Source organism: Crinia signifera, chromosome 7, assembly GCF_055691185.1.
Source record: "Crinia signifera chromosome 7, ASM5569118v1, whole genome shotgun sequence".
NCBI lineage: Eukaryota > Metazoa > Chordata > Amphibia > Anura > Myobatrachidae > Crinia > Crinia signifera.
The window spans coordinates 32,943,824-32,962,029 of record NC_139223.1 but is presented as its reverse complement, the minus strand read 5'-3'; the positions used below and the strand labels follow the sequence as shown (position 1 = coordinate 32,962,029).

The window sequence follows — 18,206 nt, the reverse complement described above, 5'->3', positions numbered from 1 at the left end:
TGCTGCCACTTCCTAGTTTCATACCAATTACTGCTGTGCTGTCACTACCTAGTCTCTTCCTGATTACTGCTGTGATGCCACTACCTAGTCTCATTCCAGTTACTGCTGTGCTGTCACTACCTAGTCTCATACCGGTTACTTCTGTGTTGTCACTACCTAGTCTCATACCGGTTACTGCTGTGCTGTTACTATGTAGTCTCGTGCAGGTTACTGCTGTGCTGCCACTGCCTAGTCTCATACCGGTTTTTGCTGTGCTGTTACTGCCTAGGCCCTAGTCTCATTCCGGTTACTGCTGTGCTGTTACTGCCTAGTCTCATTCCGGTTACTGCTGTGCTCCCACTACCTAGTCTCATACCGGTTACTGCTGTGCTGCCACTACCTAGTCTCATACCGGTTACTGCTGTGCTGCCACTACCTAGTCTCATACTGGTTACTGCTGTGCTGCCACTACCTAGTCTCATACCGGTTACTGCTGTGCTGCCACTACCTAGTCTCATACCGGTTTCTGCTGTGCTGTTACTGCCTAGGTCCTAGTCTCATTCCGGTTACTGCTGTGCTGCCACTACCTAGTCTCATTCCGGTTACTGCTGTGCTGCCACTACCTAGTCTCATAACGGTTACTGCTGTGCTGCCACTACCTAGTCTCATACCGGTTACTGCTGTGCTGCCACTACCTAGTCTCATACTGGTTACTGCTGTGCTGCCACTTCCTAGTTTCATACCAATTACTGCTGTGCTGTCACTACCTAGTCTCTTCCTGATTACTGCTGTGATGCCACTACCTAGTCTCATTCCAGTTACTGCTGTGCTGTCACTACCTAGTCTCATACCGGTTACTTCTGTGTTGTCACTACCTAGTCTCATACCGGTTACTGCTGTGCTGTTACTATGTAGTCTCGTGCAGGTTACTGCTGTGCTGCCACTACCTAGTCTCATTCCAGTTACTGCTTTGCTGTCACTACCTAGTCTCTTCCTGATTACTGCTGTGATGCCACTACCTAGTCTCATACCAGTTACTGCTGTGCTGCCACTACCTAGTCTCATTCTGGTTACTGCTGTGCTGCCACTACCTAGTCTCATACCGGTTACTGCTGTGCTGCCACTACCTTGTCTCATACCGGTTACTGCTGTGCTGCCACTACCTAGTCTCATACCAGTTACTGCTGTGCTGTCACTACGTAGTCTCATTCCGGTTACTGCTGTGCTGTCACTACCTAGTCTCATACCAGTTACTGCTGTGCTGTTACTGCCTAGTCTCCTTCCGGTTACTGCTGTGCTGCCACTACCTAGTCTCATTCCGGTAACTGCTTTGCTGTCACTACCTAGTCTCATACCGGTTACTGCTGTGCTGCCACTACCTAGTCTCATACTGGTTACTGCTGTGCTGCCACTTCCTAGTTTCATACCGATTACTGCTGTGCTGTCACTACCTAGTCTCTTCCTGATTACTGCTGTGATGCCACTACCTAGTCTCATTCCAGTTACTGCTGTGCTGTCACTACCTAGTCTCATACCGGTTACTTCTGTGTTGTCACTACCTAGTCTCATACCGGTTACTGCTGTGCTGTTACTATGTAGTCTCGTGCAGGTTACTGCTGTGCTGCCACTACCTAGTCTCATTCCAGTTACTGCTTTGCTGTCACTACCTAGTCTCTTCCTGATTACTGCTGTGATGCCACTACCTAGTCTCATACCAGTTACTGCTGTGCTGCCACTACCTAGTCTCATTCTGGTTACTGCTGTGCTGCCACTACCTAGTCTCATACCGGTTACTGCTGTGCTGCCACTACCTTGTCTCATACCGGTTACTGCTGTGCTGCCACTACCTAGTCTCATACCAGTTACTGCTGTGCTGTCACTACGTAGTCTCATTCCGGTTACTGCTGTGCTGTCACTACCTAGTCTCATACCAGTTACTGCTGTGCTGTAACTGCCTAGTCTCCTTCCGGTTACTGCTGTGCTGCCACTACCTAGTCTCATACCGGTTACTGCTTTGCTGTCACTACCTAGTCTCTTCCTGATAACTGCTGTGATGCCACTACCTAGTCTCTTTCCGGGTACTGCTGTGCTGTCACTACCTAGTCTCATACTGGTTACTGTTGTGCTGTTACTGCCTAGTCTCATTTTGGTTACTGCTGTGCTTCCACTACCTAGTCTGATTCCATTTACTGCTTTGCTGTCACTACCTAGTTTCTTCCCGGTTACTGCTGTGCTGTCACTACCTAGTCTCATCCATGTTACTGCTGTGATACCACTACCTAGTCTCATTCCAGTTACTGCTTTGCTGCCACTACCTAGTCTCTTCCCGATTACTGCTGTGATACCACTACCTAGTCTGATCCAGGTTACTGCTGTGCTGTCACTACCTAGTGTTTTACCAGTTACTGCTGTGCTGTCACTATCTAGTCTCTTCCTGATTACTGTTGTACTGTCACTACCTAGTCTCATCCTGGTTACTGCTGTGCTGTCACTACCTAGTCTCATCCAGGTTACTGCTGTGCTGTCACTGCCTAATCTCATACTGGTTACTGCTGTGCTGTCACTACCTAGTCTCTTCCTGATTACTGCTGTGCTGTCACTGCCTAATCTCATACCGGTTACTGCTGTGCTGTCACTACCTAGTCCCTTCCTGATTACTGCTGTGCTGTCACTGCCTAGTCTCTTACCAGTTACTGCTGTGCTGTCACTACCTAGTCTCATACCAGTTACTGCTGTGATACCATTACCTAGTCTCATTCCGGTTACTGCTTTGCTGCCACTACCTAGTCTCTTCCCGATTACTGCTGTGATGCCACTACCTAGTCTGATCCAGGTTACTGCTGTGCTGTCACTACCTAGTGTTTTACCAGTTACTGCTGTGCTGTCACTATCTAGTCTCTTCCTGATTACTGTTGTACTGTCACTACCTAGTCTCATCCAGGTTACTGCTGTGCTGCCACTGCCTAATCTCATACTGGTTACTGCTGTCCTGTCACTACCTAGTCTCTTCCTGATTACTGCTGTGCTGTCACTACCTAGTCTCATAACAGTTACTGCTGTGCTGTCACTACCTAGTTTCTTCCTGATTACTGCTGTGCTGTCACTGCCTAGTCTCTCACCAGTTACTGCTGTGCTGTCACTACCTAGTCTCATACCAGTTACTGCTGTGCTGTCACTGCCTAGTCTCATCTTGGTTACTGCTGTTCTGTTACTGCCTAGTCTCATCCATGTTACAGCTGTGCTGTCACTGCCTAGTCTCATCTTGGTTACTGCTGTGCCGTCACTGCCTAGTCTCATCCACGTTACTACTGTGCCGTCACTGCCTAGTCTCATCCAGGTTACTGCTGTGCTGTCACTGCCTAGTCTCATCCAGGTTACTGCTGTGCTGTCACTGCCTAGTCCCATCCATGTTACTGCTGTGCTGTCACTGCCTAGTCTCATCCAGGTTACTGCTGTGCTGTCACTACCTAGTCTCATACCGGTTACTGCTGTGCTGTCACTACCTAGTCTCATCCAGGTTACTGCTGTGCTGTCACTACCTAGTCTCATACCGGTTACTGCTGTGCTGTTACTACCTAGTCTCATCCAGGTTACTGCTGTGCTGTCACTACCTAGTCTCATACCGGTTAATGCTGTTCTGTCACCACTTAGTCTCACCCCGGTTACTGCTGTGCTGTCACTACCTAGTCTCATCCATGTTACTGCTGTGCTGTCACTACCTAGTCTCATCCATATTTACTGCTGTGCTGTCACTACCTAGTCTCATCCTGGTTACTGCTGTGATGTCACCACATTTCTATAAGGGAAGGTAGGCTAGACTTAATAGCCCAGACAACTCATGCTATGAAGCCAAAGGGGTTGATCACTTTATAACCACCCCTGTAAACTGTATTTACTGAAGTGATCTGGGCAGATGACCCTCTAATTCTGGAATCTCTCAGACATTCCCTAGAATAGCCTAATCCAGCATGACCAATGGCAACCGGCACTCGCGGTAAATGTACAGTAGCAGCTGCTCCCGGTGCTCAAGCAGGTATACAGAACAATGTAGAAATCCAATATAGAAAAATGGTTAAAAATATTATCCTTACATAATTTTGTATAATTGCTTCATATTTGGCCCCACCCCCTACACATAGACCCGCTAATCACAGCATCACTGTCACAAGGGGGCGGGGCTCCAAACCTAGTAACTCACTCCCCTGAAGTGATGTACAGTTGTCTGAGAAATAACATTTCTGTCCAACAGGATCATGGGTACTTATAACCCCCCCCCCCCCCCCCCCCCCACGTGCGCAAAGACAAAGTTTTCTAGAGTCCTGTAGGAATTTCCTTACCACATCCACAGCAATAAGGACAGACGGATGCCAGGAGGTAAAAGTAGACTGGCAATCAGCTGTGACAGCGCACAACAAGCCGCTGAAGCAGAAAATAACCACAATAGCTTGATTGCAGGCTTGAGAAAAATCAATGCAATACACATTTAGCTATATATTGGGAAATAATACCCCTTGTTCTATGGGCTAAAACGGTAGCGTGAAAAGTCACTATCATTATTCTTAATTGTTAAAGCGTAAACATATTCAGCAACATTGCACAATCATTGTAAAATAAAACAACAATACAAACACTGGATAAAGCGAATCCAGACTAAACCACCAAACTCAATTTTAATCATTCCAAACACCAAAAGCCACATGAGCACCTTAAGACATTCCTCCCAACTGCTGAAGTCCCTGAAGCGGTACTTGACGTACCTGAGGCATGGGCAAAAATGACAATGGGCGGTCTTTCAATGGGGGTGGGGCTTTAGATGTAGGGGTGTGGCCAAGCTCCGCTATTCTCTGGGGAATGCCTGGCCTTGCTGTATAGAGTGCTGCCTTTGGGTACCCTGTGTGCACCCACCTCCTTCGGAAACAGGGGCAATGTGAGAAGCATGAACTCCGTTCCTGTGTACAATCAAACCTCCCCTATAAAGGGTCTGTATGGGTGATCATCCCATCCTGAAAGCTTGCCTAGTTCGACACAACTACTGTATGAGACCACAGCACTAACCCCAATGCATTTTTGTCTCCTAGGATGATGGAGTATTCGTTGGACGGACATAACGTCAGTTTATCAGCCATCCGCACCGTCCGAGTTTTAAGGCCACTAAGAGCCATTAATAGAGTCCCAAGTAAGTATGAATTTTCTATTTCTGATCATATATAATAACCTATACGTTAGTAGGCACCATTCACATAACTCCTGAGTAATGCTGGGTACACTCCAAAACAATTTGGCCTCAATCCCCCCAATTTTGATGCAATCTCGACCGATTGTATGGATATTGGGCATGTTTCGTATGTTTTAGATCTGATTCCGATCCGCAGCGTGTCCCCGCTGGTCGTTTGCTCATTTTGAAGATTCTACCTGTTGCAGTCAGTATTTGAAAACGATCCCTTCAGTTGGGGACAGATCGGGAACGGATCGGGAGCAGATTGTGTGCTCCATCGTATGATCGTCTCGCAATCTGTTTACGATCATGATGGTTCTGGTGTGTGCCCTACATTAGTCCTCGGAACGCCTGCTTCCCGGTTACTGTCTCCTAGTGGATAAATAGGCCGCACCCTCGTGAATATTGGTTCAGCTCAGAAAAATGTCTGCATCCGCCGCTTGTAGGCGATTGATACAGCGCATATTAATGTCCGCCTGCTTAGACAGTAAGGAGTCTTTGTAATCACCTTTCTATTCCTCTCTGTAATGTTATATTCCAGCCGGCTATCCTTCATTTTCATCTGATAGGGCGCCTGCTCAATCTCTCTCCCCCCCCCCCAAGGACATAACTGAACCGTTGCCAGGGAATGTAGAAGAGGTGACAGAAAGCCAATAACAGCATATTCAAATGCAAAAACGATGTACGTAGATGTCGTTTCTCATACTGCGATTCACCTAATGGATGTTTTTGTTTTTACTTTTCACCTACGGCCCCATTCATGTTCATAGCTGGGTGCAAGAGTTGCCCGTAGCAACAAATCAACTTCTGAATATTCTTTGAATATACTAGATAAATTTAGCTAGTGACGTTGCTATGGAGACCATCACAGAAGTCCACATCCGCCCCAGCAGGAGGAGCGGGGTTCCCGTTAGTAGATACAGTAGGATCCTTTCATATGGAGAGTGGTCATCATTGCGGTCACGCCTCACTGGGGTCACATGTTTGTTTCCTGCCGTGGCTCTATCTGTGTTGAGTTTGTGTGTTCTATCCACGATTGTGCGGATTTTCTCCAAGTGCAGCTGCTGAAATGACTCCGGCGACTGAATAACTTCTGATAATAATCCTGGGATGTTAGCGGCAGGAAGAGGGACGACAATGCACGAAGCTGCGTTCTAATCTGGGGAAATAACATTGTGTGTACAGGAAATAAAGCCATACCAGTATTTACCCATACAGTAGATATCAAAGGCCCAAGCCCTGTATGCAGAGGTCATCAGCTGCAGAGTTAATCAATACCATTAACAGTATAATTAAGTTCCACATGATACACAAAGACAAACTCGTCCCACAGGTTAATATTGCTGGGGGACCAGATGTACTTTCCTCAAACCAATTACAGAAGTAAATCAGCTGGAGGGTGCAGTCAGCGAGTCCTGGAGGTTGGTGTGTCACAGCGATATCAGCTGCCTGAGATTACCTCAGGAAGATGACGTTGTTCTGTGTATTCTGCTGTGCTGGAGACATATGATACATAATCATCATAGAGGAGTCCAAACAGGTAGCCGCATTTAAGGCGGTGCAGTTTTTTTTTTATTTTTTTATGTATTTATTACCAGTTAATTATATAGCGCACACATATTCCACAGCGCTGTACAGAGAGAATATTTGAATGCGCACATCAGTCCCTGCCCCAATTGGAGCTTACAATCTAAAGGCCCAATTCAGGAGGGCTCGGTGAGCTCGGAACATCACAGTTTACCAAGCGCCTGAGACGCTGCCCGACGCCTGTTTGAACGTGGGCATGCAAATATCGAAAAGGTGCTGAATTTGCCCCGTTCCGAATGAATCAGAATTAGGCCCTATATTCCCTACCACATTTACACGCACACACAGACATTCTAGGGTTAATTTGTTGGGAGCCAATTAACCTACCAGTATATTTTTGGATTGTGGGAGGAAACCGGAGTACCCGGAGGAAACCCACGCTAATACAGGGAGAGCATACAAACTCCACACAGTTAGGGCCATGGTGGGGTGAACCCATGACCTCAGCAGTGTGAGGCAGTAATGCTAACCATTATTGTGTTGTTGTATAACGTGTGTGCGAATAGCTGGGCGATTGATTTAATCGGGGATGAAGTATGTATTACACGTTCTTCACTTGTGTGTTTCATTGGGCAGGATGTACTAAAGATAAAAATGTGGCAAAAACCCTGTTTTCTGGGATTTTACCACATTTTTAAATGTACAGAAGCCCCTCCTGGTGGGGATCGCATTGACAGAAAAAAGTCCAGACTTGTGGTGTCCGTGTCCAAAGTCTAAGCCCCCTGCCCACCTCCATCACCATTCCCCGAGCCCCCCCCCCCCCCCACTGCAAGCCAGTCACACAAAGTTAGTTTACATGGGCCCCTCCTCTCTCAAACCACCCCTGGCTCTGGCTGTGGCTTGGGGCTATCAAAAAGCTTGTTATAAATAATTCACACTATGAATTTTTCGTATCTCCTTCTATGTTCCCATTAGACACTTACAGTGGAAATATAAAACATACGTCCCCGTTTCTTTAAAGTTCTATTTTTACACGGACTGAGGTGATGTCAGGGAACGTGGCTGTGTACCAGCGCACAGTGGTGATAAGCAGCTGAATTGCTGACACAGAAGCCCAGAAGTGTCACTTGTTCGCCGCCGCGTTCTGTTATATAATTCTCATCCAACAAAGCAGCAGCGATGGGTGACATACCAGACACTTGTAACAAGTGTCACCCAGGCAGCCGTCCGCGGGCCCAGCAAGATCTTTCTGCTGGCATCCATCTCAGAAGTACAAATGTTTCTTCAATGTACTAGGCACCATCCTAATCATCCCTGGCGCAGCGAGGCAGCCATGCCTCCAATGCTAACTGTCTCTGTGCCAGTTACACGCCAACAGTGGCAGGCAACACTGTTCCTCAGCCCCTCACGGAAGTCTTCCAGTTCCCATGCTAAGTACATACATTGAAAAGTGAATTTAGCGTTATTAATGCATTTTTTTATTTATATACAGAACGTTCTGACCACTCGTTCTTCCTGCTGTTGCTGTTCCTGTTATTACATTAGAGTTGGTATTAACGTGGAGCTGAAATGTACCGTTAATGGAACACACTTTGGCTGGTGGATGGCACTAACGCTACTGTTGCAGTACACATGTGTGGGTGTGTGGGCGTGTGGGCTTAGAACAGTTTATGCAGTTTCTTTGTGTTTACTTTATAGATTACTTGTTTCCTGGCATTCCCTGTTCGGTCGCCATGGTGCCAAATCTGGGCAGCATAGTTTTTATTTTTCGATTTTGCTGGGAGGTCTATTTTCCGTCTGTACACAAAAACATTCATTTTTAAGTTAAGATGCATTACAGTGATTTTACTTCTTACTACGCCACCGCAGTAATTGTCCAGTGCGCAGTATTGTAAGGAGATGTTGTGACAGCGAATCCGGGACTGCATGCTGCGCGTCAATGGCGGACATATTTCGGAGCAGAAGCAATATTCACAAATAGCAAATCATTCATTAGTTAAAGAGGAATTCCACCTCCAGGCAATTTTACCTTCCAGGCAGGTCTGTCCTTACGGTGGCCACTCAGCTCCTGATATCAGGCATTTAGCGTGATCCAGAAGTCTGCTTTGTCCAAAAGAGACTAAAGGGCCCAGATGTATCAAGCTTCGAAAAGTGAGAAAGTGGGGAATGATAAACAACCAGCCAATCTGCCCTTAAAGGTCCATACAAACTGGGCGACTATGCCCAACGTGTATGGACAGCAATGATCCCGATCATCGCTGGGGGGAAAGCTGCTCAGTGCATACACACTGAAAGGCTTTCCCCTTGCCCGGCACCTTCAGCGGGGGGAGGACCAGCGGCGTAACTATAGCACCACAGCCCCCGCCACCGCGGGGGGGGGGGGGGCGCTGTACATGTGGGGGGGCCGGGGGATGCGGTGCTATAGTTACGCCCCCCCCAATCCCCCGCAGACTTACCTATCCCGCTGGTCCCGGCGGCTCCGTTCTTCTGCTGAGGACCACCACAAAATGGCCGCCCCCATATAGCACACAGTTCTCTGAAACTGTCTGCTGTATGGGGGCGGCCATTTTTGTGGTGGTCCTCAGCAGAAGAAGAACGGAGCCGCCGGGACCAGCGCGATAGGTAAGGCTGCAGGGGATTGGGGGGGGGGGGTGTTTGCATGGGCGGCTGGGGATTGGGGTGCTTGGCGGGGCGGCGGCAGCGGGGGGGGGGGGGGGGCGCCCAAAACTTAGTTACACCACTGGGGAGGACGGCTATGCAAAGCCGTCTTTAAAGCCGCTCATCTGCTGGTATTACCAGCAGATGAGCGGCTTTCCCGGTGATCATGCGGGAGTGCGCAGCACCGCTCATAGCCGGGCCATACACACTGGGTGGTGTTGAGCGGAAAGCCAACAGGCTGTTTTGAGAGGCTTTCATCTCAAAGTAGCACAGTGTGCATGGGCCTTAACTGTGATTTTTTCAAACCCAGTCTGTAACATGGCAGTTAGGAGTTGACGGGCTTGTTTACCACTCTCTATTTTATCACTTTTTGATGCTTGATACATCTGGTCCTAAGAGGATTATTTTCTAAACCTTGGAAAGAGACAAAGTGGACGACGATAAAGTATCAGCCAATCCGCTCTTAACTGCCAGGCTGTGTTTGAAAAGTTACAGTTAGGAGTTGATTTGTCAGTACTTTATCTCTCTCAGGGGCAGATTTATTAAGCTTGGAGAAGAGATAAACTGGAGATAAAGCGGAGAAAAGGTAAAAGGAGATAAAGCACAGCCAATCAGCTGTGTTTGAAAAAGACAGTTGGGAGCTGATTGGCTGGTGCTTTATCTCCTTTTACCTTTTCTCCTCTTTATCTCCAGTTTATCTCTTCTCCAAGCTTAATAAATCTTCCCCTTAGATGCTTAGTAAATCTGTTCTAATTGATGAGAGATACTGCAACTCTTTGTTACTCTTTTTTGGCTGACAGCAGATTTGCTGTGTTGTCACAGACCTGTATTGTATTGTACTAAGTTCCTCTTCTCCTTTCCTCTGCAGGTATGAGAATACTGGTGACCCTGCTGTTAGATACTCTGCCTATGTTAGGCAATGTCCTTCTCTTGTGTTTCTTTGTGTTTTTCATTTTCGGGATCGTCGGTGTCCAGCTGTGGGCGGGGTTACTCCGAAACAGGTGTTTCATGGACCGGGATTTTGCAATGTAAGTACAGCAAACTATATATATATATATATGTTGGTGCACAGTATGATGTTCGGTTTACGGCCTAGTAAGGAAATGGAACTGTCTGATTTTAGAGGGTTCTTCAGTCCAACTTAGACACAACACAAGTGAGATATTCCTTTGGAGGAGAAGAAATTGTGCAATGGGTACCACCACCCATCACCAATCGAGTCCACCTCCCAGCCCCCCGGAAAGGTGGGCAACCCCCTCCCAGCACCCCCTAAATCTCCCTGGCCACAGCGGTATATTACCGCAATTCGCGGCTTTTCGGGGAGAGGAGGGGCTAAATATTCAAATTGTGTCATATAGCCCTGCCCCCTTCTCGAAGACCCGCAAATCGAGGGATCTGCATTACTAGGGGGGGGGGGGGGTTTCTTGATGATGTCTGCATCAGGCCCCGCCCCTAAAGTGCTGCTGACAGTCTCCTCTCTGGGCTTCTCCCGGAGAGGAGACTGTAACCGTAGGCAACTGATCTATGGGTTTGTATTGTATGTAACTATCAAAAGTAACGTACATGCATGAGATGAGGTATGCAAATTATATTCAAACTAAATGTTTCCATTTACAGTACTCATGGTATACACCTGTATGGAACACAGATCAGGCCATTCGTTAATCAGGCTGAACAATGACATCATAATGCATGCGGCGGTGTCTATTAAGCCACATGTGTTTGCTATTCAACATAGACAAATGGCAGCTTATCATACTATACTCAAGGCACTTATGTCTGTGCTTCTGGTTCACAAGAGGGTTAAACCACTAGAAGGTCGTATCCAGCCCAAATGCACAGCTCCCAGCGCTCATGTCAGCCCAGCACTTAAGATAACACATAAATAGCACACTCTCACCTTCAGCTGCTGCTGCCATAGAAAAGGAACTGTCTGTTAAAGATTAATCATTACCATTAATCCACTTACACTAAAGTGATGGAGAGAAGCTAATCCATCCTCAACTAGGATTGCTACAAAGGGCCATTAAGGAAATTATTTCAAGAGTGCATGCACGTTATCAGCCCCCGGTACCAGGCAGCCCTGTCACTGATGAGAGAGTCAGGGATAAGGAGAGGACAGTGGGGCACAAGAGGGTCCAAGGGTCAGAGATATCCCAAAGTCTCCTACCCTATATGGGTTTCCTGCAGAAGGCAAGAGGGGCCAAGTCTGGCACAGCAAAGTAAAATGTGAGGACCTTGCAGGCACCATTTCCCAATAAAGGACAAACATATCAGGTGTTATTGATAGAGGCCAATCCGCTCCTACCTGTCATGTGACAGGCTGGGTTTGAAAAATGACAGGTAAGAGCTGATTGGCTGGTGGTTTATCACTCTTATCCACTTTATCACTTTTTGAAGCTTGGTACATCTGGTCCTTAGTGTAATCTGGTGCAATGCACACAGAAGCCTGGGAACATCAATAGCATCTTCTCTCTAGACTCTGAAAGTGCATCCGGACTTTCCAACGTCTCAATGGACGAGTCTGTGCAGCCAATAACTTCTGTACCATGGCAGTTAATGAGCTGGAAGCCTAATATTGGAAATAGGCCCCTTAACTATTATATTATTCCTTATTCACTCATATCACTGCTTTGTACTAGAACCTAAATGTCATTTATATAAAATCGGACTAGAGTAATACTTAGTACTTGAGTTTAAATGAAGTTATATATTTACTACCTGGGCTTTGGCTATATTTATACTTATTCGTTGAACGAAGGTTAAGTCTTATGGTACGTACACACTGCCGATATATCGGCCATTCGACGTACTATCGGCCAGTGCGTACCATCGGTATATCTGTGAACGGCATAGTTCACAGAGATATTGCAGCCCGATATGCTGTATCTAAAGATGTATCAGTGCATCATTCTGTGTGTACGGGCGATCCACTAACCGCCCATACAGCTGTGGTAGGAGCCGCCAATGATTGACAGCTTTGATGTCAATCACGACGGATCAGGCATTGTGTATGGAGAACACACTACTTGTCTGTAGATATCTCTACTAGTGTATACCCCCACTGATTGGCCTGACTATTGGTGTGTGTGTGCAGATGATTGGGCTGACTATTGGTGTGTGTACAGCTGATTGGTCTGACTATTGGCATGTGTGCAGCTGATTGGCCTGGCTATTGGCGTATGTACAGCTGATTGGCCTGACTATTGGTGCGTGTACAGCTGATTGGCCTGGCTATTGGTGTGTGTACAGCTGATTGGCCTGACGATTGGCATGTGTGCAGCTGATTGGCCTGACTATTAGCATATATGCAGCTGATTGGCCTGACTATTGGTATCTGTACAGCTGATTGACCTGACTATTGGCATGTGTGCAGCTGATTGGCCTGACTATTGGTGTGTGTACAGCTGATTGGCCTGACTATTGGCGTGTGTACAGCTGATTGGCCTGACTATTGGTGTGTGTACAGTTGATTGGCCTGGCTATTGGCATGTGTACAGCTGATTGGCCAGACTATTGGTGTGTGTACTGTTGATTAGCCTGGCTATTGGCATGTGTACAGCTGATTGGCCAGACTATTGGTGTGTGTACAGCTGATTGGCCTGACTATTGGCGTGTGTACAGCTGATTGGCCTAACTATTGGCGTGTGTACAGCTGGTTGGCCTGGCTATTGGTGTGTGTACAGCTGATTGGCCAGACTATTGGTGTGTGTACAGCTGATTGGCCAGACTATTGGCGTGTGTACAGCTGGTTGGCCTGGCTATTGGTGTGTGTACAGCTGATTGGCCAGACTATTGGTGTGTGTACAGCTGATTGGCCAGACTATTGGCGTGTGTACAGCTGGTTGGCCTGGCTATTGGTGTGTGTACAGCTGATTGGCCTGGCTATTGGTGTGTGTACAGCTGATTGGCCAGACTATTGGCGTGTGTACAGCTGATTGGCCAGACTATTGGTGTGTGTACAGCTGATTGGCCAGACTATTGGCGTGTGTACAGCTGGTTGGCCTGGCTATTGGTGTGTGTACAGCTGATTGGCCTGGCTATTGGTGTGTGTACAGCTGATTGGCCAGACTATTGGCGTGTGTACAGAGCCATATTTCCACAACCTTCTAAAAATGCCGTTTGCAGAGGTTTACCCACTTACCGCATCACTGACCTAGTTGCCAAGTTGTCATTAATGCCTGGCACTCCAGTAACGGAATGCGTCCTCCTGGCTGCTGTATTTACCAGCCAAAGTTTCACCTGCTCTTCCCTTATGCTAAGTGAGCAATCGTCAGGCTGCTGACAGCGGAGACCTTGCAAACTTTCTCAGTAAAGAAGTCATTTACATTCTGCCTTTCCCCTGACACTGCTCAGGAGAACACATTGTGGAGAGGTCAGGGCTACGAGCAGCCATATGCCATGTAAATGTGGGAATAGAAACGTCACTATAAGGAGAGCAGCGTGTATGATATAGAGCTCACATCACTGAGATAGAGAGTCTGGCGGATACAGGACAGATAAACGAGCTGCTTCTCCGGCCTTCATTACCGCCAGGAGCCAATCTGTCCAGGATGGGTATTTTGGGCATTGGCGGATCTATGGCGAGTTACTTTATCATAAATAAACTCTGTTGTGTGCTAAATATTTCTCATCCTATCAGGTCGACAGTAATTAGGTCAACAGGCAAAAGGTCGACATACAAAGGTCGATGTGGTTTTTGTCAAGATTGACAACCTGTCTACATGAAATGGGTCAACACATAAAACAGTCGACATGAGGTTTTGATCGAGAATGTCGACTGTCAACCGGATCCCATCTGGCTGTATTATTACAGTCATTGCTTAACAATACCTCAATCTATTACTGTTCTGGCCGTGGCGCTCCGTAGTCAAAACTCATGTTGACATTTTTATTGGCAGAGTGTCTATAAGTACGTGCAGTGTGGTTGTCAGACCTCACACTTAGAAGATATAACCAAATGAAGGCTTTATTCAAGTGGCAGGCTTGTAGGTTACAACAGTACTTTAGTAGTTAACTTCAAGCGGTAATACAAACTGGTACATTGGGAACGACAGTCTCTGGTTGTTACTTAGCTGTAGCGTCTTGGCGCGTGCAGGGTCAATGACAGTTTGCTGGTTTACGCTGCGGTATCTCTCCCAGTCTTGCTGCTGCCAATGATGACTGATCTCCCTGTGCTAAGGTCACGCTGGTAACGGGATTACAGCGGGGACTTGCTCCTATGCGCTCCGGTGCACGTGGAGCTACAAACAGCATGGACGGAGTCACATACGCTCTGAGGCACACACTACGCGGGGACTTCCTCACAGGAAAGGGAACGCTGCCAGCAGGGTCAGGGGTCTCTGCCCTGCTATTCGCTTAAGCGAGCTGTCACTCAGGGTGACGTCTACCTGCGTTAGCTGCAAGGGGACAAGGCAGACTGTGAGCCTTACACTAGACAGTGTATGGAGACAGGCGCTGAGCGCTATAATCTAACACTCCCCCTCGCTCAAGGCTGTCTTCGGCTACATAAAAGAACTTAACACAATGCTTTGTCCTTTTGTGATACCTGTAACCGAAAATATGGTTAGAGAGAAGAGACATTTAGAACATCAAAACTTCAAATCAACATTTTGAACTTAGACAAGTCCACAGTCCTTCACGAACTTAATAAGCAAGTTTGTCGACAGTCCTTTTGTAAGCATGTCAGCGACATTCTGTTCACTTGCAATGTATTCAACATCGATGGACTTGTTCTCCACTAGTTCTCTGATGAAGTGGTGCCTTGTCGCGATGTGCTTCGACCTTCCATGGTGCTTGGTAGTACAGGAAAGATCTATTGCTCCCCTGTTGTCACATGCGATACTGATAGTCTCTTCTTCATAAAGTAGACCTAACTCACACAAAGTCTCTTTGATCCAGAGTGCTTCTTTTGATGTCTCTGTAAGAGCCATGTATTCGGCCTCAGTTGTTGAGAGGGCAACCGTTGGTTGTTTTCTACTCGCCCAACTAACTGCTGCTCCGGCCAGTGTGAACAGGTAACCGGTGTGGGAACGACGATCATCTTCATCTGCTCCCCAGTCGGCATCGCAGAAGACTTTCAAATTTGAATTGCTTGTCTTGGCGAATTTTAATTTCAAGGAACTTGTACCTTTTAGGTATCTCAGAATCCTCTTCACTGCAATCCAGTGTTGTCTTCCAGGATTTATTGCAAATTGGCTCACCCGACTGACTGCATGAGTGATGTCTGGACGGGTTCCAATACTTGCATACATAAGACTTCCAACCACGTTCTTGTAAGGAACATCTTGCATTTCCTCTGCTTCTTCTTGTGTGGTTGGTGACATACCTTTTGTAATCTTGACGCTTTTGTCAATTGGTGTATTCACCGACTTGGAGTCTGCCATCCCATACTTCAAGATTGTTGCCTCGATGTACATTTGTTGGTCGACTGTGACTGTTCCTTCTTTCAGGTTTTGAACAATTCTCATGCCCAACAGATGATTGGCTGGACCTAAGTCTTTCAACTTGAATCTCTGTTTCAGTTGATCTCTCACACTTGTAATGTGATCTTCGTGACCTGCTATAAGTATATCATCCACATAGACTGCTATGATGAACAACTTTTCTCCCAGAGTTTTGTGATAAAGGCAGTGGTCAGTCTCTGATCTAATAAAATTCATTTCAAGTAGTACTGTGTCCAATTTTATGTACCAGCAACGACCACTCTGCTTTAGGCCATATATGGATTTCTTCAGAAGACACACTTTCTCTGTCTGAAGAACATTCTCATCATAATGATCTGGTGATTCCATATAGATTTCTTCAAGTAGCTCTCCATTTAAGAATGCTGAGTCGAAATCTAGTTGGTATAGCAGTAAGTCTTGTAAGGTGGCGACTGCAATTACTAACCTGAGAGTGTTATACCTCGCAACAGGTGAGTATATCTCCCCATAGTCAATTCCGGATCTCTGTGTGTATCCCTTAGCAACAAGACGGGCTTTGTAACGGGCAACTTCTCCGTCTGAATTTAACTTCTTGCAGAAGACCCACTTGTTCTTGACTGTCTTGCGGTTGCTTGGCCTATCTACTATGGTCCAAGTATCGTTCTCTCTCAGTGCTGATAGCTCTGTGTCTATTGCAGATTTCCATTTCGCCCAATCACTGCACGCTTTCGCTTCTTGAATACTCTGAGGTTCACTGAAAGCTATATTCGCATATTCTTCCTCATATCTCCTGGCTGGTATGCCCTTGTTTCTTCTTACAGAAGCTCTATTAGTTGGCTCGCTTCCTTCTTCAGTATTTTCTGTTGCAGGTATGCTCTCTATTTCACATACCTCTACTAGTGCTTGCTTTTCTTGCTCTTTTGCTTTTGTGGGTGAGGCTGTCTCTTGAAATATCACATCTCTTGATTTTAGAAGACGTCTGTTCTCTGCATCCCAGAGCCTGTACCCTTTGCTCTCCTCACAATAGCCTAGCAATATGCACTGTCTTGATTTTGGGTCAAGTTTCTTCCTTTTCTCCTTTGGTATATGCGCATAAGCTCTGCTCCCAAAGACACGGAGGTGACTGATGTCTGGCTTCTTCCCAGACCAGGCCTCTAAGGGGGTTTTTCCCTTCACGGCCACTGTAGGTGTTCTGTTTTTCAGGTATACTGCAGTAGATACAGCTTCTGCCCAAAAACTCTTCTCCAGGCCAGCATCGTTCACCATCGCTCGTGCTCTTTCAACGATTGTTCGGTTCGCCCTTTCACTTACGCCATTCTGTTCAGGCGTATAGGCCATCGTCAGCTGATGCTTTATGCCATGTTTTCTGAGAAAGTCGGTTAGAACTTCATTTTCGTACTCTCCCCCATTGTCGGACCTCAGGACCTTTAGTTTTAGGCCCGTCTGAGTTTCCACTAGGTTCTTGTACTCCACAATTTTCTTGACCACCTCACTTTTCTTCCTTATGAAGTATACATGTGTCATTCTTGTGGCGTCATCGATGAGAGTCATGAAGTATTTGTAACCACTGGTTGACTCCTCTTCCATTGGTCCGCACACATCTGTGTGCACCAGAGCTAACTGTGTTTCTGCTCTGCCTGCTGACTTGGGAAATGGGTTGCGGGTCTGCTTGCCTTTTATGCAACTCTCGCACACAGGTCTTCCGGTGTCCTTCACTGTGATTCCTGTTGCCATCCCATCAGCTAGTTTCTGGACATTATCATATCCTAAGTGTCCCAAACGTCTGTGCCAGAGTTCCATCGACTCATTTTCAGCAGAGGCTGCCAAAGCTACACATTTCTCTGTGTCTAGGACGTATAGTTGGTTGCATCGGGTTGCTGAAGCAATTACAGTCCCTCTTTCATTATGCACCATACACTTGCCCTTTGCAAACTGGACTCTGTAGCCTTTTGCCTCGAGTACGCTGATAGCGATGAGGTTACTTCCCAATTCTGGTACATACAGGACGTCTTGGATATCTGTGACTACTGTCTGTCCCTCAATTCTTAGTCTCACTGTGATTGTCCCAACATTTGAAGCAGTAAGGACCTTTTCACCAATCCCGGTAACTGTTGTGGGGTTACACTGTGTTAAAGAATTGAACCACTCCTTGTTGCAGCTGAAGTGTCTAGAGGCTCCCGAGTCCATGTACCAGAGATCCCTCCTTGGCTTGTCTGTTACATTCAGTGCTGACTCGTTCTTCTTATCATGCCGCTTGTGCATGCCACTAGTGTTCTTCAGCCTGCATTCTGAAGCCTTGTGCCCTACTTTGTGGCACACATAACATTTGAATGTGCATTTCTTGGGTTTCGCACCCTTTGCTACTAAGGCAGAACCCTCAGCTATGGCATCCTTGTGGATTC

At 46.8% G+C, this 18,206-nt stretch overlaps 1 protein-coding gene across 6 annotated transcripts in view; it reads left to right on the top strand.

The window, feature by feature from the left end:
• The window catches only part of CACNA1H (calcium voltage-gated channel subunit alpha1 H), a 410,611-nt gene that overhangs the window by 214,772 nt on the left and 177,633 nt on the right, over positions 1 to 18,206 (top strand). For all 6 annotated transcript variants that reach the window (XM_083152776.1, XM_083152780.1, XM_083152775.1 and 3 more), the window contains 2 exons: positions 5,058 to 5,155; positions 10,248 to 10,407. In XM_083152776.1, the coding sequence (XP_083008902.1) occupies positions 5,058 to 5,155; positions 10,248 to 10,407 (258 nt within the window). The remainder of the gene's footprint in view (positions 1 to 5,057; positions 5,156 to 10,247; positions 10,408 to 18,206) is intronic.